Source organism: Euwallacea similis, chromosome 14 (genome assembly GCF_039881205.1).
Source record: "Euwallacea similis isolate ESF13 chromosome 14, ESF131.1, whole genome shotgun sequence".
NCBI classification, from domain to species: Eukaryota; Metazoa; Arthropoda; class Insecta; order Coleoptera; family Curculionidae; genus Euwallacea; species Euwallacea similis.
Genome location: NC_089622.1, coordinates 294654 through 319784, shown reverse-complemented (window position 1 = coordinate 319784; position 25131 = coordinate 294654). Strand labels below are relative to the sequence as shown.

Sequence of the window (25131 nt, the reverse complement as noted above, 5' to 3'; positions counted from 1 at the left end):
AAGTTGGTAGCAGTCAAGAGCAAGGCTAAATACAATAGTTAGTTTCAACATAAATATTGGGGGAAAAGTCGAGGTAAAGGCCCCTTTTGTGCTAAGTACCGTAGCGCCTAAGGTCGAGTCTAATACAAGGCATTTCGTGGTTAAATGATTAAATAGATTGTTATACCGAATTTCGATCAGTGGTGCTCAAACAATACTTTATTTTTACACAAGGAAAGTCTTCGAAAAGGCGTCCGACCTATTGTTTTAGTAGCTGGGTGGTGTGGAATTCACCGAAACGCCTGCTCACGAAAAACTCCAAGATATCTAACGAACCGACCTTCAACGACCCGGAACTATCCCTGGAAAATATATCTTCAGTGTCCAGAATGCGTTAAAGTTCTTCTATTTTTAACGATTCTTGTTTTTACTGAATTTCTATGTTGCCCAATTGTCCTTCTTCAGTAGCGGCAGACTCCATTGATTTCCTTTTTTTGACCAGCGTAGAAATGGCATTGATGCAACGATCCTACTTCATTTTACTTTTCCATATACTATTGATGAGAAATGTTGAAGTCAGATTGTTCGCGCTCTCGTTTAGCGTTTGCCCTTTGAATAACGGGAATTGAAAAATACAATGCTCAGTGGTGTCCCGCAGTTCCTGCAATTGAAGCCATTTCTACCTATGCGGAGCATATAGCTCCTGAAGCTTCCATATCCGCTGAGCACCTGAATTGGGTACCGATTCAGGCACCTAGATTTACATGAAGTCTGTAAATTTAGGTGAGGGATAAGTTTTATTTTCCACCGATTCTTGTTCTCGAGACTTGGCAAATGATTCTGCCATATCTGAATGGTCGTCCTTGTGGTCGCTTCCGTATCCGCCTCCGTTACCCGTGGACGAACGCTGAGTTGAGCATTCCTCTAGGAAGAACTCCAAGGGGGGACGTCCGCTAGAACTTGGATTGCCTCGTGGGACACAGTGCGATATGCACATATGACCCGCACTTAAATAGTGCATGGAAAATTCAACTTCTCTAGTGCGCCAAAGTGCCTCTCCCAACTTATACCACAAAGTTACTGATACATTTCCCTCCCGTCATAGAATGCAGATATGCAGTTTGCGTTCTTACTCTTGAGCACTAATAGTTCTCAGAGCCTTATCTTGTTAAATCTACCTGCACTACCTATCTGAAACGCTAATCGAGATAGGTACACCAAAGGTTAATGAGGGGCATATTATGACCTTATGAATTATCAGTTTACTGTTTGGGTTTGGTGGGTATCGAGATTATATAATTTAGCGAGAGCGTTGGCGGGGCAAACGTTTTTTGGACAAGGTACCAAATGTTTGTGGGAGAAGTCGGATGTGAGGGGCCACGTGGATACGTCACAATCGATCCATAGTAAGCAAAAGCTAAATTCATGGGCTCAAGGGGCAGCTCCCATGTATGTGATTCACGTTAAGCTTCCAGCACCATCTATTTTGACATGTGACTAATTGTAACCACAACAATAACAATAACATAACCTCACATTCGACATTTATCTTCTACTTCTTCCACTTTTACAACTGCTTCTTGCGTAATTTTGCTTTATTTCCTCAATTTTCTCAGTTTCTTGTAAAATGTTGTCTTTTATTGTGTCGTGTGCGTTTAACACACTTTAATGCATAATACTCAGCAGTTCAGCCAGGCGTTCATTGGAGCATGATTCCTTGGAGTTCCTAGATCCTATAAAGTAATTATAATCTAAGAAAATTAAAGTTTTTAATTGATTCATTAATTATTAATTTAAGTCCAAAATAGTCTAAATAAATGTTTTCTCTAGTTTTTAAATTTTTTTATTATTAAGTTCTAAAGTTCTGTCAACAAACCATTAATAATTCTCAGTTAGTTTTAATTGCGAATACGATGCAATTCTACCGCCCTAGCAACACTAATCTGTGTGTGAGAATGAAATATGAAAGAAGAAAATTTGACAAACAATTCTTGAACAATTTCACAACCATCTCTTAGGGCCTCCCAGAAATTGAGACTATTGAAAGCTCCCCTGGAGGAAAAGGTGCTTTCCTGCTTAAATTAGAAGTAGACATTTTTATCTACTGAAGAACTAATGATGAAAAGTAGCAGATCTGTGAAAAATTTTTTTAACAGAGAGTGCAGTCAACTCTACATCTACATATGGCATAAGTAGTCAATATAACAACCAAACAAATTGGCCAAATTTCCACCCAAAAAAAGATTTGTAAGAAAAACCACTGTATGAATTTGTCCTTTGACTTTAATAAGCTTAGGAACTGATTTCATCCAGTGTCCAGTCCTGCATTAACTTAAGTTTTACACATACTTGCAGTATTGGCCTTATGGGGGGGTAACCCAGGGCGGCAGACTCACTAAGGTCGGCCCTGTCAAATATTTCTCTGTTCTTTTAAGTTTAGGTCTTCTACAAAGATACAAGAAAAAATTCATGAGTGTTATTAAATATTGGCCCTTTACCGCTAGCAATTACAAAAGCTCAACGGTACTAAAGCTTGCGTAAATTCACAGTAAACTGATAAACTTAAAACAACAAGTGAGATTTGCATATCGTAATATAACAATGTGTTCTATCAGATGCATGATTTAATTTTATTTTTAAGAGTATTAAAAATCTATTTTAGCTGTTCTTTTTAAAAAACTAGTGTAGTCATAATTAGGGAGAGGAGGTATGTTCATCAGTTATTGTATGTATAGCACGTCCTGGTATTTGCCTTATTTCTCCAATGGTAACTAAGAATAACACCACGTAGAGTGAACGTAAATTTATCTGATAACAGCAGTCCTTGTTTACATATTGTAACCTCGCTAATGATTTCATAATGACGAGCAGACACCAAGATCTTGATGTTGTTTCAGTAAAAGTTGAAACATTTGGTTAATGAAAGCTGTGCAAAATTTAAGTATAAAATTAACTTTCATAACTATTTTCTAAATTAGCACCCATACAACTCCTAAACATATTTTGATAAACAAGAATTGACCAACACTCTAGAAGGTAATTTCAAAATGTATTTTTTAATAATAATTTTATTTACATTGTAAATGCATGAAAATATCATTCAGATGGAGTTCGCACTCGGCGGAGTCGCAGCTATGGGTGCCTGTCTCTTCACTAATCCTTTGGAAGTTTTAAAAACTCGGTTGCAGCTTCAAGGCGAACTGCAAGCCAAAGGCGCACATGTTGTTCATTACAAAAATGTCTTGCATGCAGGTTACGTAGTGGCGAAAAACGACGGCTTTCTCGCTCTTCAAAAAGGTTTGGTGCCAGCTCTTTGGGTGCAACTTATCATGAACGGGTCTAGATTAGGTAGGTAAAAATATATGGGCAAAATCACCGTTCTAAGTTGCTAAGAAAATCAAGGGGAATTGACTAGTTGTAACACTTTTGGCAAGCACTTTGTATTGACACACATTTATGGATTAAATGATTTTGCATTTTTATCTCTTTAGTGTTGTATGATGAAACAACGGCTAAATAAAGCCAACATTATAACTTGAAGAATGTTAACTATACAGAGTGATTTAGAACTATGGGATCAAACTTCTAGGGATTATTCAATGCAACAATAGAAGAAATTTGAGTATAAGAACCCATGTCCGGAAATATTTATCTAAGGCGTTATGGCCTTATAACACTTTAAGACAGCTATGTGCAAAAAATGTGTTTTATCGAGTTTTAGTACGTTTCACTTCAATTTTTTTTGTAAAAAATAACGCACAGGATTTCTGCGCACCTGGCTAAAAATTAAAAATGTGATAATCGTTTTGAACGACTTCAAATGCTGCAGTAATTCGTGCAATTAAATCCTGCACTGTTTCTACTGGCGTTTCATAATCCAGAGACGATACATTTCCCCACAAAAAGAAATATATAGATGTTAAATCGGGTGAATTAGAGGCCACGGAACTGGACCTTTTCTGCTGATCTATTGTTGTCCGAACTGATGAAATTTGAGGACTACATTTTGAACAATTACTGTATTGTTACTTTGTACAAATAAATTAAAATGAAACGTACTAAAACTCGATAAAATTCATTTTTGCATAAAACTCTTAAAATATCACAAGGCCATAGCGCCATTTCCGGATAGGGATTCTTATACTCAAATGTCTTCCATTGCTGCACGGAACAATCATTAAAAGTTCGATCCCATAATTTTGAATCACCCTATATATACAATATATAGGACCGTTTAAAATATCTTTCAGGTGTGTACGGTTACGCCGACACTTCAGGCTTCTTAAGAGACAACGAAGGAAATCTCCTTTTTACAAAAAGCATCCTAATCACAGGTCTGGGTTCCGTTATAGGACAATATTCAGCGAGCCCCCTGTTTCTCGTTAAAACCCATTTGCAAGCCCAAGCAGTTCAAGCTATTGCTGTTGGTTATCAACATCAGCACACGGGTACTTTTCAGGCACTTACGAATATTTTTAACGCAAATGGAGTAAGCACTTTTAATTTAATGTAGCGTAATGAAAACATGAAGATTGATATTTGCAGATTAAAGGGTTGTTTAGGGGGGCTGTCGCCACTATTCCTAGAGCGTTTATTGGGGGGTCTTCTCAAATAATGTGCTTTGAATACACCAAACAGTGGATCGACCGTTATAATATCACAGATAATTCGCTCTTGAGGTCTTTTATGAGCAGTATGGTGGGAGGGATTGTCGTCAGTGTTGTGATGACACCGTTTGATTTGATTATGACTAGGCTGTATAACCAACGTAAGTACTGGAATTTCATAAATGAACATGCTTTTATTGCCAATAAGGAAAAGTTTAGCTTTAAAAAACGCAATTGGAAACATTTCTCAGACATCCAAACAGTACCCAATAAAGTTGTTTCATAACGTTTCGTCCACAATTGTGATGGACATTGTCAGAAGCCTGAAGTGATGTCCACTGCATATGTGGACGAAAGAGGAAAATGTGTCCGATTGTGGACACATCAAATAATAATTTTACTGCTAGGCACTGTTTATTTCAGCAACGGATGCGTCTGGAAAAGGCCTACTGTACAACAATTACTTCGACTGCACTAGAAAAATATACCAATCCGAAGGTATAACTGCATTTTTCAAGGGTATAGGACCCATGTATCTTCGTCTTGGTCCACACACCGTTTTGTGTCTAGTTTTCTTTGACGTACTTCGAGGTTTCGCGTATAGCTATTTTCCGCCAAAGACCAGTACCAAGGTACAAGCTGTTTAAGGGCTTATTTAGTGGTTACACTTACATTTTATGTGATTTAGATAGGTAAAATATTATATTATTGTTGTTGAGTTTCAGATATATTATATTTTTGATATTTGTTACTGATACTGTTGACTGTTCAGTAGGTTCCAAAATGCAATTTCCATTCTCGAGCCTTTGAGCTACAAGACAACTTAATAGATATGAATAAAGGAAACATTGGCTCTGGTATAAACTCTTTATTTTTCGCTTTATCACAATACCATTTTACTTATAACAAGATCGGGTATTTACACGTTTGAGATTTTGGGTGAGAAAGATGCAGCCTTTAATAAAAATTTGTACATATACCTAAAAAAAGAAAAATATGTCTTAATTGTATATTTTAACAAAATCCAAAAACTGGAAGGTATACTTAAAAATACTTAATACATCATAAAGTAGTATACTTAATAAGATATTTTTCAATTGGTGGCAGTGTGGAGAAACGAAAGAGAAGTCTTGGAGGTTGTGATGGCACAAAACAATTTATCTGCATTTTGCAATTTTATTCAACATGATAATAAATTGGTGACAACAAACACAATCTTGCCAACGACACTAATCGAGTGTACTACATAACCACAAAATATATTTGATCATTTATATATGCAGCCACAGATGATGAAGTGATATAGATATTCAAATTTGTTAAAAACACACTGCCACGTAATTCTGATCAATATGACAACTTATTCTAAATATATTAAAATTTTATATGAGCAAAACTACAAAATTGATGTTTAAGACTTTATCATCGTAAAATTAAAGGAGTTCATGAATGTTATTTCGCTATGGCACGTTTATATTGATGATAATATATTTGTAGCTCTTTAGATCAAAAATTCTTTTTGCTCAAGGTGAAAAATCGGTTCCCATCTGCAGTCACGCGATCCCACATCCCACAAAATCACAAGACTGTATTTAATAAAACGCCAAGAACATTATCACCTCTTAAAATACCTCAGAAAATTACCATATTTTTGTGGCGAACCTGGGTAACATAATTTTATGTGAGCTCACGTGACGCGACAACAGTCTATTTCCACCTTTCAATATCTCATAATTTTATCTAATACCCTACAATTAACTTGGAAAAACCACTATTATTTTTGATTTTTATTCAGCGATCAATTGATCGATACGGGCGTCTTTTAACGTTTTGTAACCTAATGAAATATAGGCAATTTTAGGCATACTCCAATAACAGACAGGAGTTGAGATGCAGTTCTGACATGCTATAGTCACGGATGATGTGTTACTATGTTTATTCACATAATATGGTGCGGAAAAGATGTTGGGCTTGAGAGAAGTAAGAATTCAGAATACGCAAGTGAGTGCAGATAAAGATTGAGGGAATTGATTTAGTATAGTATTCTCTAAGCTGTCAATATGCGAGTAGGTAGTTGAAACCCGACCCAACGACGTACTTGTATGTACAAAGTATTATGCACTGAAGGGGAGTAAATCGTAGGATGCTGCAATTTATTTGAATCGTATTACGGTAAGTACCATCCGTCTTATATATTTTTTTTTCAGGGTAAGATCGTTCTTTAATATGACTTGAAGAAATGGAATTAGTTTAGATTGTATTCATTTTCTGATTTTCGTATCCAATGCATGGTTGATCTAGGTAAGTGGAGACATAGGCAAACTAGTCACTCCCTCGTAGGAACACCATTGATGAAATGAATAAATTAATCTAATTTTATTCATTTTAATGCATAAAAGTAGTTAGTTATCATGAGACTTTCAACACAAAAAATAAAATATCTTTTTAACAATTATTCCATTTGGAACTAATTGCTGCCGCAAAAGAACATTCATTTTTGGTAACTATTATTTAAAAAAGATTAGTATTTAGAAGAGAATTAACAATCAGGAACTTTACACCTGACAAAGTCTTATTCATTTCAGAATACGCTAAAAATCATTGAGTGTGACCACCAAACAAAAACTTAAAATGTCAGAAAATGGCCATAAAGTCTGCAGCCCTCTAAACTCGATTCAAAGGATGAGGCAACAATATGTTTACTGCTTAAGTCAATTAACGATTAAATATGGAAGAAATAAATAAATGGCTGGTATTTACCTCTCGAAACTAATCAGGCTTCACAAAACAACATACACAGACTTCACAATCTCGAAGGCATTGCAAAAATACTCAATTTGTTGGGTGTTCTTCAAAGGGTGTTTTCTAAGCTCTGAAGAAAAAAACTAGCGTGTTTTAATGCGTGTTCTAAAGAACACCTGATTAACTCACTGAAAGACCCTCCCTGTTTCACCTACACCCGCATGTTTCATTAAAAAAATCCCTTATTTGCATCTGAGTAATTTCCTCAGCACCGCACACTCTTATATCCTCAACACAATCACTCACTCTCGACACGATTTCCCTAGCGACGATTCACTACAAAAATAACTGAACGTAGTCAGACTAAAATTTGTCCTGGAACAAAAACAAATTATTCGTGGCCGCCACCGCGATTATGTTTTCCAAGGGGTGCCACGCGGTATGCAATATTTTCTTGTTAAAGTCCAAACAGTCCACGCTGATTTCGTCTTTTTTCCGTTTACCTTGCGAACAGACTTTACGCGGTCGCAGGATAGTCTTCGGCTTAGCAATGTCTCTCGATGCTTCCAGCGTGACGTCACGCTTCGTAGTTCGGTCAAAAACGCGGAAGAAGTTGTTGTAGGAACCGGTCATGATAGCAGTATCGTTTCCATTCCAGCAGCATTCAAACTTGTCGAAGATACAGTCGTTCTCATAGAGACTACATAATTTTGCCCTTAGATATTCGTGAACCTACGGAGAAAATTAAAGATGTTAAGAAATGTACAGGATCATAAATTCAATTAAGTCAAAGTTGCCCATTTTAATGCTGAAAAACGCCTTAAAATAGATATTTCTTCTACAAGGTGAAAAATATCGTCGCAGTAGTATTCACGCCTAGCATAGTCCTTGAATCAGCTATGAAGTAAATTACGATGCAAAATTTGCATTTTCGCCGAGTAAAACATATGCCTAGTTAGGTTATGTCACTACACAATACCCTTATAAACTCTAACAAAAGTAATATTGACTTACCGGATAAGTCTCTATTGGTTTAGTCTCCATATGCAAGTCCCAAACTTTTACCGACAAATAATCTCTGGAAATCATATAACGACCATTGTTCGACAATTTCACATCGCTGATGCTAGATATAATCTCTGAAAAGAAACTACGATTCATGGGGTCTTCGGGTTCCTCAAACAACTTTGCATGTCGGTCGCAAAGGGCCGACGCGCGCATATCACACAGCCTAGACACAAATATATTATAATTTTAAAATTATGCTCAAAAAGATATACTAACCTAATCGTTCCCTTACTACTACTGTACACAAACAAGTTGCATTCAACAGGATGAAACTCGGCAGCAGTGATAACTTCCGTTAACTCTTCCATGTTAGCGGGCTTGATATCTACTATATTGAAGCTCTGGTCTGTGATTTCTAGATGCCAGAGATTGATCCGCAGATCGTCTGCCGAAAGGTAAGTCTCTTGGTCTGAGTTGACAGAAATTGAATTGATGTGATACGTGTGGGCGTTGGCGAAAATTCTTCGAGGCGAGGCTTCCACCATGAGCTCCATTGGTTTGATTACTGGCACCCGAAGGGAGTTTACGGATCCTGGGTCTACCATGGAACCTACATCAAAGCAAAATTTATTTTTAATACGAAGTGCTATTCTAAAGTGGACCTTTTCCTTCTATTTGAGATATAGACTTGAAGTTTGGAGGTTGATAATAGAGGATAAATTAACACTGTTTGACATTAAATGATCAGCTAACGAATTATGATTTAACGGTTATCGAGTTCCCATGGGCGACAAAGGAAACTTCTTTATTTTTTTTAACAATGAAGCAATATTAATTTCATACGACTTTTGTGAATCTTACCATTTTCAGCTTTAGTATTGTATCCTTCAACTTTCTTATCTCTCTCGGAGACCTTCCACAGTTTAATGGTTTTATCATTAGTTGACAAGAGAAACTGGGCAGGATTTCTTCTCTTGAGCCATCGAATTTTATTTATTTTTTCCTCAATTTCCAAACTTTTGAGGTAGTCGAATTCAGGTTCATGGCTCTAAAAAAGTTTAAACATATCTTAAGCAAAATAGCAATTGCAGCTAATGGTATTTTACAACGATGGTTATTCCAGTTGTACATACATAAAGATTTTTTTGAAATATAAGTTGACAGTGGCAGAAATGCTTCTGTCAACTTGGTTTCATAGGTACAGGGTGTTTAAAAAAAAAAAATTATCTCCCACTATATTAAAATATCATTCTTACCTGAAATGTGGAGTATACATTGTATTCGCCACGTCTAGGTAACGCAGCTTTGCTCATAGGATCTCTTTGAAATATAACAACTCGTCCTCCTTTATCCCCTGTAGCCAACAGTTCTCCATCATGATTGAATTCCACGCAGGAGATAATATCTGCTTCAGTAACATCATCATCAAGGGTTCCCTTAACTTGCGAAAAGCACCACTGGGTGTCTCCATTGCCTGGAAAGATGAAACGTAGTGATAACAATGATTTTGAATGCTATATTATACAGCTTGTCCAATAACGGAAAAGACTGAAGTTAAATTTGATGATGAATAAAATTTGGTAATTAGGGGAAAACAACCTTTTGATGATGCTATGAGAGTCATACATTAAGGTAATAGATTAATAATTAAATTCGTGGAATAGATTTTTAATTTTGCTCAAATTATTTGTTACTTATGTTTGTGTTACTATTACTTATGCTTATAATTACACACAAAGAACTTTTCTGATTATTCAACGATTTTAGTATATATACCAAAATCATAGAAAATAAAAAAATTATTGAGTTCATATTTGAATTACTCAGTACTAAAAGAGACTGAACTTACAACAGATGAATATTTAAGAAATATGTCATCCTCCACTTTACCTTTCATTAGATGTGCTGTTATATTTAAGTAAAGATGAATTATGAGGTTAGTTCAGGGTAGTTCTCAAACTTATAGTAACGTCCATATTTAAATCGTTCTTGTTTGCCCACTTTTTGACCAAGCAATTTGGATCAAAATATGTAGGTACTTACATTTATTTAAAAACGCCACGATAGAACAAACACAAATTTGTATCAATCGATTGTAATTGAGATAAGAAATAAAATAACTAAAAGTACAATAAGTACAGCCTAAGTTGTAACTGGTAAATTCATGAAATTTCGCAAGCGATTTTATATATTAGGATCTTGTCCCTTTCACCTTAGAATCGAAAATGTAACTAACACTGGCGGTATAATGCAAATCTCCTAAATCTTTCATAAACATATATTATAAAAATGGTTGGGCCAAGGGTAAGGACAATTCGGAATTCTGGCCTGTTTATTATCCGTTTACCTAACTATTGCGTAAAGGGTCTGTAATCTAGTTTGGGCTTGACTGGGTATTATTAAGTGTAATAAATATTTCTGTCTGTACCCTGGGTTACCCTGGTCATTATTTTATTACTTAATTTATTACTGACCATGCTAAAATGTTCTGGTAATGCTTCTCATAGATAAAGAAAAGAAAGGAAACGACAATTAGCATATTTTTACTTTTTTAAGATTCTATTTTTCTTCAAAAATAAACAAACGCAGATCTAAAATTTTATCGTCGAAGTCAATTTTTTTTCTTAGTTGCAATGGATTGTGCATTCATGTATACTTCTATTCCTCTCTTCCTACCATGCATAGTTCGCTTCTATTCCCTGGATCCTTTTCCATAGAAACCGCTGTGGCGTGACTAATAAATGCAAAAAAATCATTGATAGTAGTGACTAAATAGCGCTACTTGGTAGTGCGACGAATTGGTCCGTTTCTGGGAGCCCTTAATGTCTACTAAAAAATGCTTGTCTTTTAGTAATCACTATATAAATTCTGAGAAGGTGCGACAGCCATTTTAAAGTTCCGTGTGTGTCAAGACCGAAATAAACAAATTAAAGGCCGTTATTTTCCTACCTGTAAGAAAGTAGTTATATGTACCAAAATACAAATATTGCAATGTAAATTTCTTTTGTGTACAGCAGGGAACTACAATAAACCTTGATGGTGTAGGGGATCAGAGAATGTGGTTTTAGAGTATCAGTAAAAAACATCTCTAAAAAGAATCTCTGGGTACTTGTAAGGCCCAAGCTAGATGCTTTAATATTTTGCTTTCAAAAAGAAGAAATATGCACAAAAACTGACATTCTGTCTTGAATGGCAAGCAAGTTAACATCTCCGCTACTGTAGGTGGTTTTTGTTTGGTCACACAGTGTAGTTAGCCATTTATTTAACAATAAAATTCAACAAAAAACTGTAAAATGTGATAAAATATATAGACTTTTTCTTAAACTAAGAAGCAAACAACAGACACATTTCTGGAACCTCTTCATTTCCCAAATACAAGGTGTTGAAGTTTTTTAAAAAATTTCTTTTTTTTTTCCTTTATTTAAAGCCAACTTGCAAGACACTTTAAAAGAATTCCCACTCTAGATAACAGCTATACTTAAATATTTTATTTGTAACTATCTACTTGATAAGGTCAATATATGTTTGTAGTTGGCAAGGAGTATCTCTCATGGCCCAAAAACACCTATTTCTATTTTTAGTATTATTTTTCAATGAATTTACAGTGTTTCCATGAATAATTTTCAAACTGATTCAAGGAAGGAACCAAATCTCAAAATGTTTGCTTCCCCGGTGTTTCAAAATTGATATGATTAGAAGAATCCTTCAAGAATTTACAAAGAACTATATTTTGGGAAAGGAATCTTAAAAGTAAATTCGCTTAGCCCTGACAGATCAAACAGTGATAATAAGTGGTGATCATGTATAAATAGTGCTTTAATAATGCCATTTGTTATTTACTATTAAACATTGATCCCCAGCATGCCTCTGACATTTTAAGGTCTATTTAAGGTTTATTTATGATTCCCTTTACATGTATTTAAACAGAAATGAGAATTAATGTAGATTGCTAGAAATGCTCTAAAAAATAAACTAGGGAATAAAATCACATGGCCCAAATTTAAAATTTAACACCATAATTTTGAAGTTTGAATACCTATGCCAAATACCTGCTTCAATTGAAAGATTACAAATTTAACATGGAGTATTAATTACTATTAACCATTCATGTACAAAATTTGATTGCACATTCCATAGATCAATGATCAATAGTACTGCTTACTTGAGGCAGATTTCACACAAATTGTGAGCACCTGCAAACTTATAAACAAGGTCCAACTGCTCTACCATAATGAATGTCGTCTAGACGCTTTTTTAAAGGTAATATAACCACTACATAATAACATAATCTGTCCGTAAAATCTACGTAAAGACCTAAATGCCCATAAGGTTGAAAATGTGCGCATTGAAATGGCATGGCAACACAAAAGGACGATTACTCTTCATAAACAGACAAATTTACCTTCCATAATGTACAATTTTAGTTTTGCAGGACTTTTTTCACATTTCCCCTTTATCGAGGTCACAGTTGGCGAAAAACCGTGGTGTTGCAACACAACTTACCGGCCATAACACGATTCGCGGGCGGGCTTTTCGAAATTCGCGAACGTTTCGGATGTCCTTGGCCTGATACTTCGCTGGACTGTTTCTGACGATACTTCATCAGCGAACTATTTTCGATAATCTTTGATATTTTTTTTTAGCGGCCAACTAATGATAAGAACGATTTCTTCAAATAGAAAAAACACACAAGCCAACCTTGAAAGTCCACCATTACAAAATGCAAGGAAAGCAAAATGACAAATGATACTAGCGCCGCAGGTAGTTTTGCGTGGGTTTTGCCAATCAGACATGTCAACTGTCGGTTGTCAATTATTTAAGGCGTTTACTTTTTGATTCCTTTGACAAGGGGTATTGGGAGGGGGGATACTAAATAGAGTCGGGTGTCGCATAGATCTCATTAATTTGCGCAATTTTCCTTCTATGCGTCTAAGAGTAGGTTAATCTACGAGTAAAAGTAGATATTTTTATTCTGCACTCGAAAATTGGAGTCAGAAGCAAAGCTGAAGCCGAAGATTTAACCAAAGAAAACTTCATCCCCTATAAGAGCACTGCATTATCTATTCACAACCAAATAATTTTTTATTACCCTTAAATTGTTTTAATCAAGTCATAAAATGAAAAATTAAATATTAAAACGAACCACAGAGCAGGATCGTCTACATTTTATTAATGAACAGTAGGGTTAATTCGCCAACGATTTCCTCTTTAAACGTATAATGTTTTTAACAATTTCCCCGAGTACTTCCGTACAGGTCTTATTACCTCCCTAGATGGTGGCAAGCAGGCTTTTGAATTAATTAAATTAAGGGCGCTGCTACACTTTTATTCCGAGTAACATACATTTTTTTGTTAAGCCATTTATCAATGAATCTAAATAATACATACTAATCACTAATGCAATTTTTGCAGTTTTTAACGGCGTTGGTGTATAGTTACAGACATTGAGATTATATGAATCACTTTTGACGTCTACTAGAAGTTCACATTTCTGTTACTAGAGGGCACCTATAGCTAGCCGCCTTGATTTTAAGCCTGCGTGACGATTACCCATCTGTTTTGCTATTTTTGGTTTATATCTCAAGCTGTTAAATACCTAGTTCAATTGTTTGGTTATATCACAATTCCATAGGGATGTTTGTTTGATATCTTAATGCGAGAATAGATAATATATGTAATTGTTGTACAAGGCATCCCGACGAGGTACATTTACTTCTAGTTGATGCACTTTAAGGCTGCTTGGAAAAAATATTCATTAAGAGGTCTATAGAATAGATACTCTAACCATATTAAAGAACCAGCCTTAAGCACTAATGACGCTCAATTGAATTCCTCGACAGAACTGACAAACGATTATCTGACGCTGCTCTGACGAGTCTGACAGGTGACGAATAGAAAACAAACGCGGTGAACCGATTCGGGGTTTCATGCTTTAAATACAAAATAAAGTACCATTAAGCATATAAACATAAACATAAAATAATTTTAGAAGCCTTTTCTATTTACTCATAAAGAAATAGAGACTGAATCCTCAATCATGTCAATGTACGAACAAGATTATGGTAAGCTCACTTCAATTTTGCCCTTCTTTACTATAAACTATAACCCAAACACCATTTTATTTTAGATCAGTTCGACGATGAGGAAACTGAAGAAATCAGTTCAGAATTATGGCAAGAAGCCTGTTGGATTGTAATCAATGCTTATTTTGATGAAAAGGGCCTTGTGCGCCAACAATTGGATAGCTTCGATGAATTCATTCAGATGTCAGTGCAGAGAATTGTGGAAGATTCTCCTGCTATTGAATTACAGGCTGAAGCACAACATACTTCTGGTGAAATTGAAGTACCACCAAGGTAAAAATAAAGCCTTTGTAAATATGAAAATATACAATGTGTCCAAAGGTATGAAATAACTAATTTTGTTTGGAAATATTGGAACAGTGTGCAAAACAAAATTTTCAATTCAATGGGGATATTGGTTGCTTGCCAATGATTCCATTTTTGTAAAATCATTCATAGCTTTCCTAAATTATATTACTCTGCCAATAGCAGGCAACATTGTCATAGTCCCATCCAATCACTCCTATATTTTCTATAACAATTCCAGATTTTTATTCACTTTGGATACACTGTGTGCATTTCATTGCCTCTGCCTCTCACCTAAATTTAGAACCAAAAACTGAAACCCATTAGTAGTGCACCAAGTCAGAAGCAGTATATTTGATCTCAAATAAAATAATACAAAATGAAGAAAAACTCAAGATGCAAATTTTCAAAAGCGAATTAAATATTCTAAGAAGCAGGGTTTTATGATACTAAAAACTAAATACATAGATATATGTATACTACTATTTAGCACTCATTTGTGACTAACATCTAATTTTTTTATCAGATATATCCTGAAATTTGAACAGATCTACTTATCAAAACCTACCCATTGGGAAAAAGATGGTGCTCCCTCGCCAATGATGCCTAATGAAGCCAGATTAAGAAATTTAACTTACTCTGCTCCACTATATGTAGACATAACAAAAACGATAATTAAAGAGGGAGAAGATCCCATTGAAACACAACATCAAAAGACATTCATTGGTAAAATACCAATCATGCTCCGATCTACTTATTGCTTGCTGAGTGGCTTAACAGACCGTGATTTGACTGAATTGAATGAATGTCCTTTGGATCCTGGAGGTTATTTTATTATCAACGGATCAGAAAAAGTTCTTATAGCACAGGAGAAAATGGCCACTAATACTGTATATGTATTTTCTATGAAAGATGGGAAATATGCCTATAAAACTGAAATTAGGTCGTGTTTAGGTAAGTTTCTTTCAGACTTTCATGGAGAAGAAATAATTATTACTTTTTATACTTCTAGAACATAGTTCTCGTCCAACCTCAACCCTCTGGGTAAATATGATGGCCAGAGGTGGCCAAGCAATAAAAAAAGCAGCTATTGGTCAACGTATTATCGCTATTCTCCCTTATATCAAACAAGAAATTCCAATTATGATCGTATTCAGAGCTCTTGGTTTTGTGGCAGATAGAGACATATTAGAACATATTATTTATGACTTTGAAGACCCTGAGATGATGGAAATGGTTAAACCTTCATTAGACGAAGCTTTTGTTATTCAAGAACAAAATGTAGCTCTAAATTTTATTGGTGCCAGAGGTGCCAGGCCTGGAGTAACTAAAGAGAGGCGTATAAAATATGCTCGGGAAATTTTGCAAAAAGAAATGTTACCACATGTGGGCGTATCTGATTTCTGTGAAACAAAGAAGGCCTATTTTTTGGGGTACATGGTTCATAGACTTCTTTTAGCAGCTCTTGGAAGAAGAGAATTAGATGACCGAGATCACTATGGAAATAAGAGACTGGATTTAGCTGGACCTTTGTTGGCTTTCTTATTTAGAGGGTAATTTCAATTTTAATACAAATATCCTCAAGGAGTTATTAATAATTATTTTGTAGACTGTTTAAAAATTTAATGAAAGAAGTTAGAATGTATGCGCAGAAATTCATTGACAGGGGAAAAGATTTCAATTTGGATTTGGCTATTAAAACAAAACTAATCACCGATGGTTTACGATACTCTCTCGCCACAGGAAATTGGGGGGACCAGAAGAAGGCTCATCAAGCTAGGGCTGGAGTATCTCAAGTGAGCCCATTTCTATTTAAAACTACGTTGAATTATCATTGAAAAATAGAATGTCGTACAAAGAAACAAAACATTTTTAGGTATTAAATCGTTTAACTTTTGCTTCAACTCTCTCTCACTTGAGACGCGTTAACTCGCCGATTGGAAGAGACGGGAAATTGGCCAAACCTCGTCAGTTGCATAATACATTATGGGGTATGATTTGTCCTGCGGAGACCCCCGAAGGGGCTGCTGTAGGTCTCGTAAAGAATTTGGCGCTTATGGCATATATTTCCGTTGGTTCTCAACCGTCGCCAATTTTGGAGTTTTTGGAGGAATGGTCCATGGAAAATTTGGAGGAAATAGCCCCATCTGCAATTGCAAATGCTACAAAGATTTTCGTTAATGGATGTTGGGTAAGAGATAATTGAACGTTAATTTAATGATGGCCCTTTATTCTAAGAACATAATAAAATCATTAAATTAATTTTTTAAATCATATTTTAAGTAATTGATTCTTGTCTTCCTTAGGTGGGCATACATCGTGACCCCGAACAACTCATGGCAACTCTCAGAAAACTAAGACGTCAAATGGACATTATCGTATCAGAAGTATCGATGATAAGAGACATTAGAGATAGGGAAATTAGGATATATACAGACGCTGGTAGAATTTGTAGGCCTCTTTTAATTGTGGAAAACGGTCAGCTGTTGCTAAAGAAGAAGCATATTGATAACCTAAAAGAAAGAGAATATAATAACTATGGGTGGCAAATGCTGGTAGCTTCAGGTGTCGTTGAATATATCGACACATTAGAAGAAGAAACTGTGATGATAGCCATGTCACCCGATGATTTACGGCAAGAAAAGGAATATGCATATTGTACTACTTACACCCACTGCGAGATTCATCCGGCCATGATTTTGGGAGTATGTGCCTCGATTATTCCTTTCCCTGATCACAACCAAAGTCCTAGGAATACTTATCAAAGCGCTATGGGGAAACAGGCTATGGGTAAGTTGTATTACCGTTTTTGGTTATTTTGTAAGGTTCGTTATTACAAAAAGTTTAACCTTTGCTAAAATGCCTTTTAGCAAAACATTGAGTTTATGTGGCAAAAAGGCCTAAATCTATTTATTTCTAGACTTATTGTTACGTTAAATACATTTTTGATAGAAAATTGACATAGATTTTCATTGTATTTAGGTGTTTACATTACCAACTTCCATGTTCGAATGGACACTTTGGCCCACGTTTTATATTACCCACATAAACCGTTGGTTACGACCAGATCTATGGAGTACCTTCGGTTCAGAGAACTACCGGCCGGTATTAACAGCATAGTCGCCATCGCTTGTTATACCGGTTATAATCAAGAAGATTCAGTTATTTTGAACGCATCTGCCGTGGAACGAGGGTTCTTTAGGTACTTGGTCTATATTCAAGCTAAATCGAGGGGTTGCAGAAATATATTTTGTTTTAGATCGGTGTTTTATCGATCATATAAAGATTCTGAAAATAAACGAATAGGTGACCAAGAGGAACAGTTTGAGAAACCTACAAGACAAACGTGCCAGGGAATGAGAAACGCTTTGTACGATAAACTCGATGAAGATGGAATCATTTCGCCAGGTATAAGAGTGTCAGGCGATGATGTGGTTATCGGGAAAACGATGACTTTGCCTGAAAATGATGATGAAGTAAAGCAATTGGCAATTTGTTCCTTACGGCAAAATTAAATAAACTCAATTTTTTTTTAGTTAGAAGGAACGACAAAACGGTTTACCAAACGAGACGCCTCTACTTTCCTGCGTAACAGCGAAACTGGAGTTGTGGATCAAGTAATGCTGACCCTAAATTCTGAAGGTTATAAATTTTGCAAAATCAGGGTGCGTTCGGTGAGAATTCCGCAGATTGGGGACAAATTCGCTTCGCGCCACGGTCAAAAAGGAACCTGTGGGATCCAATATCGACAAGAGGTGGTTGTATATATTTTTTTATCTATTTTAAAATATTTTCGTTTCTTGTATTAATCTAGGATATGCCCTTCACGTGCGAAGGCATTACCCCAGACATCATTATTAATCCTCACGCTATTCCATCTCGTATGACAATTGGTCACTTAATTGAGTGCATCCAAGGAAAAGTGTCTTCAAACAAAGGGGAAATTGGTGATGCCACCCCGTTCAATGATGCAGTAAACGTACAAAAAATTTCCACTTTACTGCAAGAATATGGGTACCAGCTCAGAGGAAATGAGGTGAAATAGTTTTTAAATTTAAGTTTTCAAGAAATTTTAAATGTGGAGATTATAGGTTATGTTTAATGGCCACACTGGTAGAAAAATAAACGCCCAAATATTTTTGGGTCCTACTTACTACCAACGTCTAAAACACATGGTTGATGACAAAATCCATTCAAGAGCTAGGGGTCCTGTGCAAATCTTGGTGAGACAGCCCATGGAAGGAAGAGCAAGAGATGGAGGTCTGCGTTTCGGGGAGATGGAGCGAGATTGCCAAATATCTCACGGTGCGGCTCAATTCTTAAGAGAACGATTGTTCGAAGTGTCCGATCCTTATCGAGTACACATTTGTAACTTTTGCGGACTGATAGCTATCGCGAACATGAGAAATAATACATTTGAATGCAAAGGGTGCAAGAATAAGACTCAGATTTCCCAAGTGAGACTACCATATGCCGCAAAGTTGTTGTTCCAAGAATTGATGTCTATGAATATTGCACCAAGGCTTATGGTGCTTTAAAATTGGGTTTTACTAAGTGTAAAGCTTTGCAATCATTGTAATTGAAGTAAATAAATAGTGTATTTTAAATTTTCTTATTTATCCTAACTTACCAAAAAAAAGTCTCAAAGAAATGGGGTAAGTATATATCGATTAATAACCATGGAATTAAGATCTAAAAAAAAACTAAATTAATTTCAATACATAACAATTTTTCTGTATTTTGTACAACGTTAACATTTTCAGCTTTTTCACTCTGCACTTAATTTTAAAAGACACAATTTCCTTTCATTTGGACAAAATTAAGTCAAACAAACACCTCTTTAAATGTCTTTCCTTCATTAACACAGATTAAAATTTCAAATACTGAAAGTCAGAAAAGAATTTCATATAAGTCAAACCACAGAAAAAACGGCACTAATTTCAATACATAACAAATTTATCCTGTATTTTGTATGTCACCATTTTCAGCTACTTCACTTTGCTCTTCTATCTTGTTACTTTTAAGAGACACAATCTCCTTTCTTTTGGGTAAAATTAGCTCAAAAGCGTCTTTAAATGTCATTCCTTCACTAACACGGATTAAAATTTCAAATACTGGAAATAGGAAAAGAATTTCATAAAGTCAAACATACAGAAAAGATACCAACACCAAATTCCTACCTTGATTTATGGTTAAAACTTTTCGTTGTTTCATCCAAAAATATTCACTTATTGGTAATCGTCCATGGGCTATTCCTTCTGTTAGTGCCTTATTGTAACAAATTCCCTGTAATTGACCACTTAATTAGTGTTGTTTTTTGTTATGGTAGCATAGAATGATTTATCAAAATTGTAAAATAATTCTGTTAGCTATGATTGTATTCCACATCAAGTCTTTGTTATGATGGTAGTATTAAAAAAAAAAATTAAAACAAAGAGAATTATAGTAACCTTATGCGCGTTATGATCTACCAAGCCTCCAATTATGTAAATTCTATCATCTTGTAATTCACGTATTACATTGTCACTGTCACTAGTTAAATAAATTAATTTCTCCTTTGGAAAAACATCCATGTAATCGCTGTCATGAAAAACCATATCCCAGTATTGATAGCCATTGTATCTTTCCAGTTCTCGCTTACTTCTACCATTGAAATTTGTAAGGTACAATTGCATTGGAGCTAGAGCTCGCCTATTTTCTGTATAAACCCTTAAAATCTGCTTGGCTGTTTTTGCCATATCCTGAAAAATTATATTAATTATAGATTTATTTCTTGCTTGAAGGGATAACTTGCCTTGTCTATCATTAAATAATCAAAGCTCAAATCAATGCATACAGAAATTTTACAAGTACTTGCTTCCATTGTTCTCATTTTGAGAGCTTTTCGACTTGGTCCTAAACTAATGTTATTGATTCTAGCTAGTTTTCTTTTCTCTTTAAGCCTTTCTTTTTCTTTGGCTCGTTTTTCCTTTTTTACATCTTGCCATTTCAGAAACTTTTTGTACTTTTTTTGCTGCCTTTTGGTGAGTTTTGATATTTCTACACCATTAAAATAATTTACACTTGCCACATCTGAGGGGTTTTGAGGCAGTTCCTCACAAAGTGTAGAACTTCCTGCTGCTGGGGGCAAATCATTATCTGGTTCATCAAAGATATTCATATCAACATCGTTGATAGCGTCTTCTTCTTGAAGTGATTGATTATCCATTGGTTTCACTAGTTAAGTTAAAGTTAAAAAAAGTATACTGAATCGTCAATCTGGAAAATTCTAAAGATTCTTACAAATTAAAAAATAAATTATTTTACCTTAACCTCAAATACGAAGAAGCGACAAGTGACTACCGTAGACACTATCAGCATCAATCGAACTGAACTGCCTTTGAAATAGCAGGTGGGAGGGTCGCGGACATATGAACTAATTAATGTACAAAATAATTCCAAATAAATTGATGATGAGTTCCATTGGGGATCTGAGGGCTATGGCTGGTCGAAATCTAGAACACGTGAAAAAATCAAATCTATTCGAGTTACAGATAATAAAATATTACCAAAGATATAGACTTAGGAATGTACAGGGTCGGCCACTAAGCGAGGTAAGTGGCTGTACCTCAAACACCGTTATCTTAGAATCCTGGAAAACATATGGGGGTTTCTGTAACAAGGAAGCGGATCGTTGGACCAAACTGGGTTGTGAAATAATGCTTTATGAACCCAAGTAGATCGTGAGATTTTTTAAAAGTCAACCTATCACTGAGATCAATTATTAAATGGATGAACCTGCACTGGTAGACGACTTACTGCTTGTACTCGGTCCAATAGCAAGATAAAAGTAGCTTTTTCTTCTAATCGAAAGGAAGAAGAGCGCAGGTCTAGCAGAAAAGCTGCCGTGGCATCTACTGAGTGAATGTCCAGCTTTCATACCCGAATGCAGTGCTTCAGCTACAAATCTGGTTATTCAATAAGATTAAGGAGTTACACCTCAGTAGATTCATCGCCTTCACCAAGTTGACAAGATTACTGTAACTCCGCTTATGCGGGGCGTCACATTTCTATTTTCTTAAAACCTATATGTAGATAGTTTCTTGTCTTTTGCTTCTTTCGATCAATCAACTAATCGCTGCTTGCGTCGCAAATGCATATAGTATACGTGAGGAAAAATAAAAACATGAAGCTTTCTCGGAGAGATTTATTTACTATAGGTCCAAGAAAAGCGCGTTTTGTCTACAAACGAAAAAATAAAATTTTAATATAAAAAAGATTATAAAATAATGTTTTCTACTTGATCACTTCGCGCTCGCAACAAGACCATAATATTTTGTGTACAAACGTAAATATTTTATAGTACTTTAAATAGACATACATTAATCCTAAGTAAATCCTAGCTAATGACAACTTACAATAAGAAAGATCAATATTTAGTGACTTCATTTTTAAAGGCTCAGCTTCGCTCTTTAAACAAATAAACGGAAATGCGCAATACCTACTTTATTCCTTGTTTCTATAATATTATCTGTAAAACAAAAATAATTGTGGGGCCATGTTACTATTTAGTAAAAATGCTACCAGTGACACTCGCCAAACCAAAAACTGCCGAAAAAGGAAATTTTGCTATATAAACAACAAACAGAACATGACGTTGAAGATAAAAATATTTTCCGAGAAAAACTCTTCCGCAGGTTTCAGGTATCCAATTTTAAACGATTTTTGTATTACCTATGTAAGTCACTTTCAAAATTTTAAACTTAAAACTGTGTGAATTAAAATGTCTATGTCGGGACGTACCTTCCAGACTGTTCAGACCTTGAATTTTATTCTAACATCATCTACATGATATACCAATAAAATAAACATCATTATCATAAGTAGGATTATATCACATCCAATATTCATATTTTTTACAATTTCTAATAATTAAAACCTCTTATTAGTTATCTATTGAAGAAATATTTAGTTAATCTCCTTGAAATAATGTGAGAATACAAAGGCTTCAAAATGTAGCATTGTGAAATGTACTTACCTAAAAAACACAAAGAATCCTAAGTACCGATTCTTAAGTGTATAACACCGCAAAGAAAAATTTATGATGGAAATTGTTTTTAGCCCTGTAATGCTTAACGCATGCCGGACTTTGAATGCGCTATTAACCATTGTAAGGTGATGTCAATGTTGTCTTTTTCTTTACAGGATATTGAATAGCAGCAAATCTCGCGGTCCTGGATTGCTGACAGATTCCTAAAAATATTTTGTAGTCTTAAAAAGTTGGAAAACATTTTATAATTCTTACATTCTTTCAATAAGGCCATTCTCATCCAAAGCTTGAGGTTTATCCCTCTTATTTCCCAGCACTAATACAGGAATACCAGCCAGCTGTGGTTTGTCCAAGAGGTTGTGCAGTTCATTTCTTGATGCCTCAATTTTATCTGGATCAGCCGCGTCTACCATGTATCTAGATTATTAGCTTATCATGCATTTACATAATATTAAATAAATACTGGGTAGCATACACAATGGCGTTAACTCCTCTGCAGTATCTCTCCCACATGGATCTAAATCTTGGCTGGCCACCAATATCCCAGACTTTAATTGTCACATTACCCTTAGTGATTTTTCTCATGTTGAAACCAACTGTAGGGATCATGTCTTCACTAAATTGACCAGACTGAAATCAAGTGTCCATTTTTCAAAAAACCTTGAATTTTGTAAATAGAAAGTTTATTTGAGGATCTATATCATCAAAAACATTTTAAGTTTCATTTTGATGACTAATAATTTCTACAAATTCTATGGGTGTGCCATTGCAACCTTCTAAATATATGTATGTTAAGTGAGCAATGAAAAAAATGTGTCTTGATAATGTTTAATGAGATTGAATGAAAGAAATGTGAAGTGAAACCCAGGAAGGGGTCAATTTAAAATTCCTGATAAAACCTAATAAAAACTGTTCAATTGCCAACAAATAATGTTAATATAGGTATAGAGGGAGAACTAGATGTCAGGTTCAGATCCAGCAATATTTTTAGATTTATTAAATATATCAGCATTACAATCTTATTTCCAGATCTAGTAAGACTTCTATGCTGTAAACTTTGGTCCTAACAAATTGATTTTACCACATTATGCAAAAACAGCTCAGCAGTATTAATCAAATATTTAAACAATTGTGGTTTTGCAATGAGAATCAAATGAAAAAAACAAGACTGGATAAACGGTGTATGGAATAATGAAAAGAATAAATATCTAAATAAGTGGAATCTCAGTAGGTACTTAATCTGTACTTAAATACTTATTATATATTGTAGAGTTCAGTTAATTCATCTATTTGAGAAGAATTTTATACGATCTCTAAAGATATACTTACAGCAATAACATTAACGAATGTGGTTTTTCCAGAATATTGAAGACCAACCAAAGTTAATTCCATTTCTTCCTTCCAAAAGAGACTCCTGAACCAGTCTAGTATTCTATTCATTAAAGCTAACATGTTGTATGATTGTTAGGTACTACTTTATTGTAAAATTATGTATAATCTGGCATTAACTCTTGCAAAAGTAACGATAAACCTTTATCAACTTTATTCGAAAAATGTTAAAAATGGGAGGATTTTAGGTATTTCGACTTTTTGTTTTCAATTATTGAATCAACTATCTACTCCAAATCAGCTGTCTGTCAGACTGGCTTGTATAAATAATCGATATGTAGCCATCTAGGGGTAATTATTTTAATCAAACTTTAATTCGGTTAGATGTGAATCCGAATCTTAACCTCAAGTACGTAACGATTGTCCAGAACATTGAATTTATTCTAAAATTTAGTTTTTAAAATTAGTCAAATGAGATATATCTTTTCTATTTCACAGAATAAAAGTATATAATTGTTAAATTATTTTTGAAGAACTTATTATATTTTGGTCTGCAATCTAGGATGCCATTGCCGAATTTCAACCATTTTAATAATTTTGTTGTGATTTTTAACGTTTTGCATTGATTAATTTTTTTCGTAAGACATTTCCAAATTATTCTTGAGTAGTTTGATGATCTATGAGAAAAAATGTAAAATTTTATCACCCTACATATCAAAAATGGTGAGTTTTTGACCATGGGTCTACTAGCATTTATGATGATATGTTACATCCTGTATTTTTTTATCTGATTAATAAATTTAGAATATTTTTTGTTTTCACTTTCATAAAGTATAACCAGCGTGGTAAAATATTTCTCCTGCCAACTATATTCCCTCGTCATATATTAACGTGGGCGCTAACACGCCAGATCATCACACATTTACAATCCACGGTTAATAAAATTAGCCATACCAAGAATTTCTGAGAATATCGGCCTGCGAAGCCGGACTGGGTGACCACTTCCCAATCCTGAGCATGCTTCCTGAACCTGGAAAAATAGCCAGACATAAATTATTCGCATCGCATA

At 34.8% G+C, this 25131-nt stretch overlaps 5 protein-coding genes across 11 annotated transcripts; 2 read left to right on the top strand and 3 right to left on the bottom strand.

Moving 5' to 3' along the window:
• The first annotated feature begins 1366 nt into the window (after positions 1-1366).
• Positions 1367-5438, top strand: LOC136413664 (solute carrier family 25 member 35-like). 5 transcript variants are annotated; one of them, XM_066397349.1, is made up of 6 exons: positions 1660-1719; positions 2877-3015; positions 3084-3327; positions 4230-4468; positions 4525-4747; positions 5010-5438. In XM_066397349.1, the coding sequence occupies exons 3-6, from the start codon at positions 3084-3086 to the stop codon at positions 5231-5233; spliced, it is 930 nt and encodes a 309-aa protein (XP_066253446.1). In that variant the 5' UTR covers positions 1660-1719; positions 2877-3015; the 3' UTR covers positions 5234-5438. The 5 variants fall into 5 exon arrangements, with proteins under 5 accessions (XP_066253449.1, XP_066253447.1, XP_066253446.1 ...); XM_066397352.1 differs by lacking the exons at positions 1660-1719; positions 2877-3015 and adding an exon at positions 1367-1385; XM_066397350.1 differs by lacking the exon at positions 2877-3015 and having other exon boundaries at positions 1573-1719.
• A 1-nt stretch (position 5439) lies between these two features.
• On the bottom strand, positions 5440-13081 carry tws (protein phosphatase 2 regulatory subunit tws). Of its 2 annotated transcripts, none has more exons than XM_066397346.1 (6): positions 12840-13081; positions 9593-9810; positions 9198-9384; positions 8613-8946; positions 8343-8559; positions 5440-8060 (listed from the first exon to the last, which is right to left on the bottom strand). In XM_066397346.1, the coding sequence occupies exons 1-6, from the start codon at positions 12937-12939 to the stop codon at positions 7692-7694; spliced, it is 1425 nt and encodes a 474-aa protein (XP_066253443.1). In that variant the 5' UTR covers positions 12940-13081; the 3' UTR covers positions 5440-7691. The 2 variants fall into 2 exon arrangements, with proteins under 2 accessions (XP_066253443.1, XP_066253444.1); XM_066397347.1 differs by having other exon boundaries at positions 12739-13074.
• A 1166-nt stretch (positions 13082-14247) lies between these two features.
• On the top strand, positions 14248-19291 carry RpII140 (RNA polymerase II subunit RpII140). Its single transcript, XM_066397359.1, has 12 exons — positions 14248-14398; positions 14464-14692; positions 15231-15658; positions 15717-16257; positions 16314-16500; positions 16581-16895; positions 17011-17494; positions 17687-17906; positions 17964-18180; positions 18241-18459; positions 18519-18740; positions 18796-19291. The coding sequence occupies exons 1-12, from the start codon at positions 14374-14376 to the stop codon at positions 19240-19242; spliced, it is 3534 nt and encodes a 1177-aa protein (XP_066253456.1). The 5' UTR covers positions 14248-14373; the 3' UTR covers positions 19243-19291.
• Positions 19292-19416: 125 nt separating this feature from the next.
• LOC136413474 (tRNA methyltransferase 10 homolog A) lies at positions 19417-21359 on the bottom strand. Of its 2 annotated transcripts, XM_066397056.1 has the most exons (6): positions 21253-21359; positions 21017-21198; positions 20499-20962; positions 20155-20445; positions 19885-19990; positions 19417-19818 (listed from the first exon to the last, which is right to left on the bottom strand). In XM_066397056.1, exons 3-6 carry the CDS (start codon positions 20910-20912, stop codon positions 19661-19663), a joined length of 969 nt encoding a protein of 322 aa, XP_066253153.1. In that variant the 5' UTR covers positions 20913-20962; positions 21017-21198; positions 21253-21359; the 3' UTR covers positions 19417-19660. The 2 variants fall into 2 exon arrangements, with proteins under 2 accessions (XP_066253153.1, XP_066253152.1); XM_066397055.1 differs by lacking the exon at positions 21253-21359 and having other exon boundaries at positions 21011-21030.
• A 1422-nt stretch (positions 21360-22781) lies between these two features.
• Arl8 (ADP-ribosylation factor-like protein 8) lies at positions 22782-24379 on the bottom strand. The gene is made up of 4 exons (XM_066397065.1): positions 24063-24379; positions 23209-23363; positions 22989-23150; positions 22782-22936 (listed from the first exon to the last, which is right to left on the bottom strand). Exons 1-4 carry the CDS (start codon positions 24183-24185, stop codon positions 22816-22818), a joined length of 561 nt encoding a protein of 186 aa, XP_066253162.1. The 5' UTR covers positions 24186-24379; the 3' UTR covers positions 22782-22815.
• Positions 24380-25131: the final 752 nt, after the last annotated feature.

Bases quoted from the DNA above. Each gene is read 5' to 3' on its own strand.
- LOC136413664 (XM_066397352.1), top strand. From the start codon at position 3,084: ATGGAGTTCGCACTCGGCGGAGTCGCAGCTATGGGTGCCTGTCTCTTC. The intron at 3,328-4,229 runs GTAGGTAAAAAT...AATATCTTTCAG, and splicing joins CATGAACGGGTCTAGATTAG to GTGTGTACGGTTACGCCGAC. The intron at 4,469-4,524 runs GTAAGCACTTTT...TGATATTTGCAG, and splicing joins ATATTTTTAACGCAAATGGA to ATTAAAGGGTTGTTTAGGGG.
- tws (XM_066397346.1), bottom strand. From the start codon at position 12,939: ATGAAGTATCGTCAGAAACAGTCCAGCGAAGTATCAGGCCAAGGACAT. The intron at 9,811-12,839 runs GTAAGTTGTGTT...TCATCTTTCCAG, and splicing joins CGCGAATCGTGTTATGGCCG to GCAATGGAGACACCCAGTGG. The intron at 8,061-8,342 runs GTAAGTCAATAT...TTTTCTCCGTAG, and splicing joins AACCAATAGAGACTTATCCG to GTTCACGAATATCTAAGGGC.
- RpII140 (XM_066397359.1), top strand. From the start codon at position 14,374: ATGTCAATGTACGAACAAGATTATG. The intron at 18,460-18,518 runs GTGGTTGTATAT...GTATTAATCTAG, and splicing joins GGATCCAATATCGACAAGAG to GATATGCCCTTCACGTGCGA. The intron at 18,741-18,795 runs GTGAAATAGTTT...TGGAGATTATAG, and splicing joins ACCAGCTCAGAGGAAATGAG to GTTATGTTTAATGGCCACAC.
- LOC136413474 (XM_066397056.1), bottom strand. From the start codon at position 20,912: ATGGATAATCAATCACTTCAAGAAGAAGACGCTATCAACGATGTTGAT. The intron at 20,446-20,498 runs GCAAGTTATCCC...ATAATTTTTCAG, and splicing joins ATTATTTAATGATAGACAAG to GATATGGCAAAAACAGCCAA. The intron at 19,991-20,154 runs GTTACTATAATT...GGTCAATTACAG, and splicing joins TAGATCATAACGCGCATAAG to GGAATTTGTTACAATAAGGC.
- Arl8 (XM_066397065.1), bottom strand. From the start codon at position 24,185: ATGTTAGCTTTAATGAATAGAATACTAGACTGGTTCAGGAGTCTCTTT. The intron at 23,364-24,062 runs GTAAGTATATCT...ACTTGATTTCAG, and splicing joins CATTCGTTAATGTTATTGCT to TCTGGTCAATTTAGTGAAGA. The intron at 23,151-23,208 runs GTATGCTACCCA...CTAATAATCTAG, and splicing joins AGAGGAGTTAACGCCATTGT to ATACATGGTAGACGCGGCTG.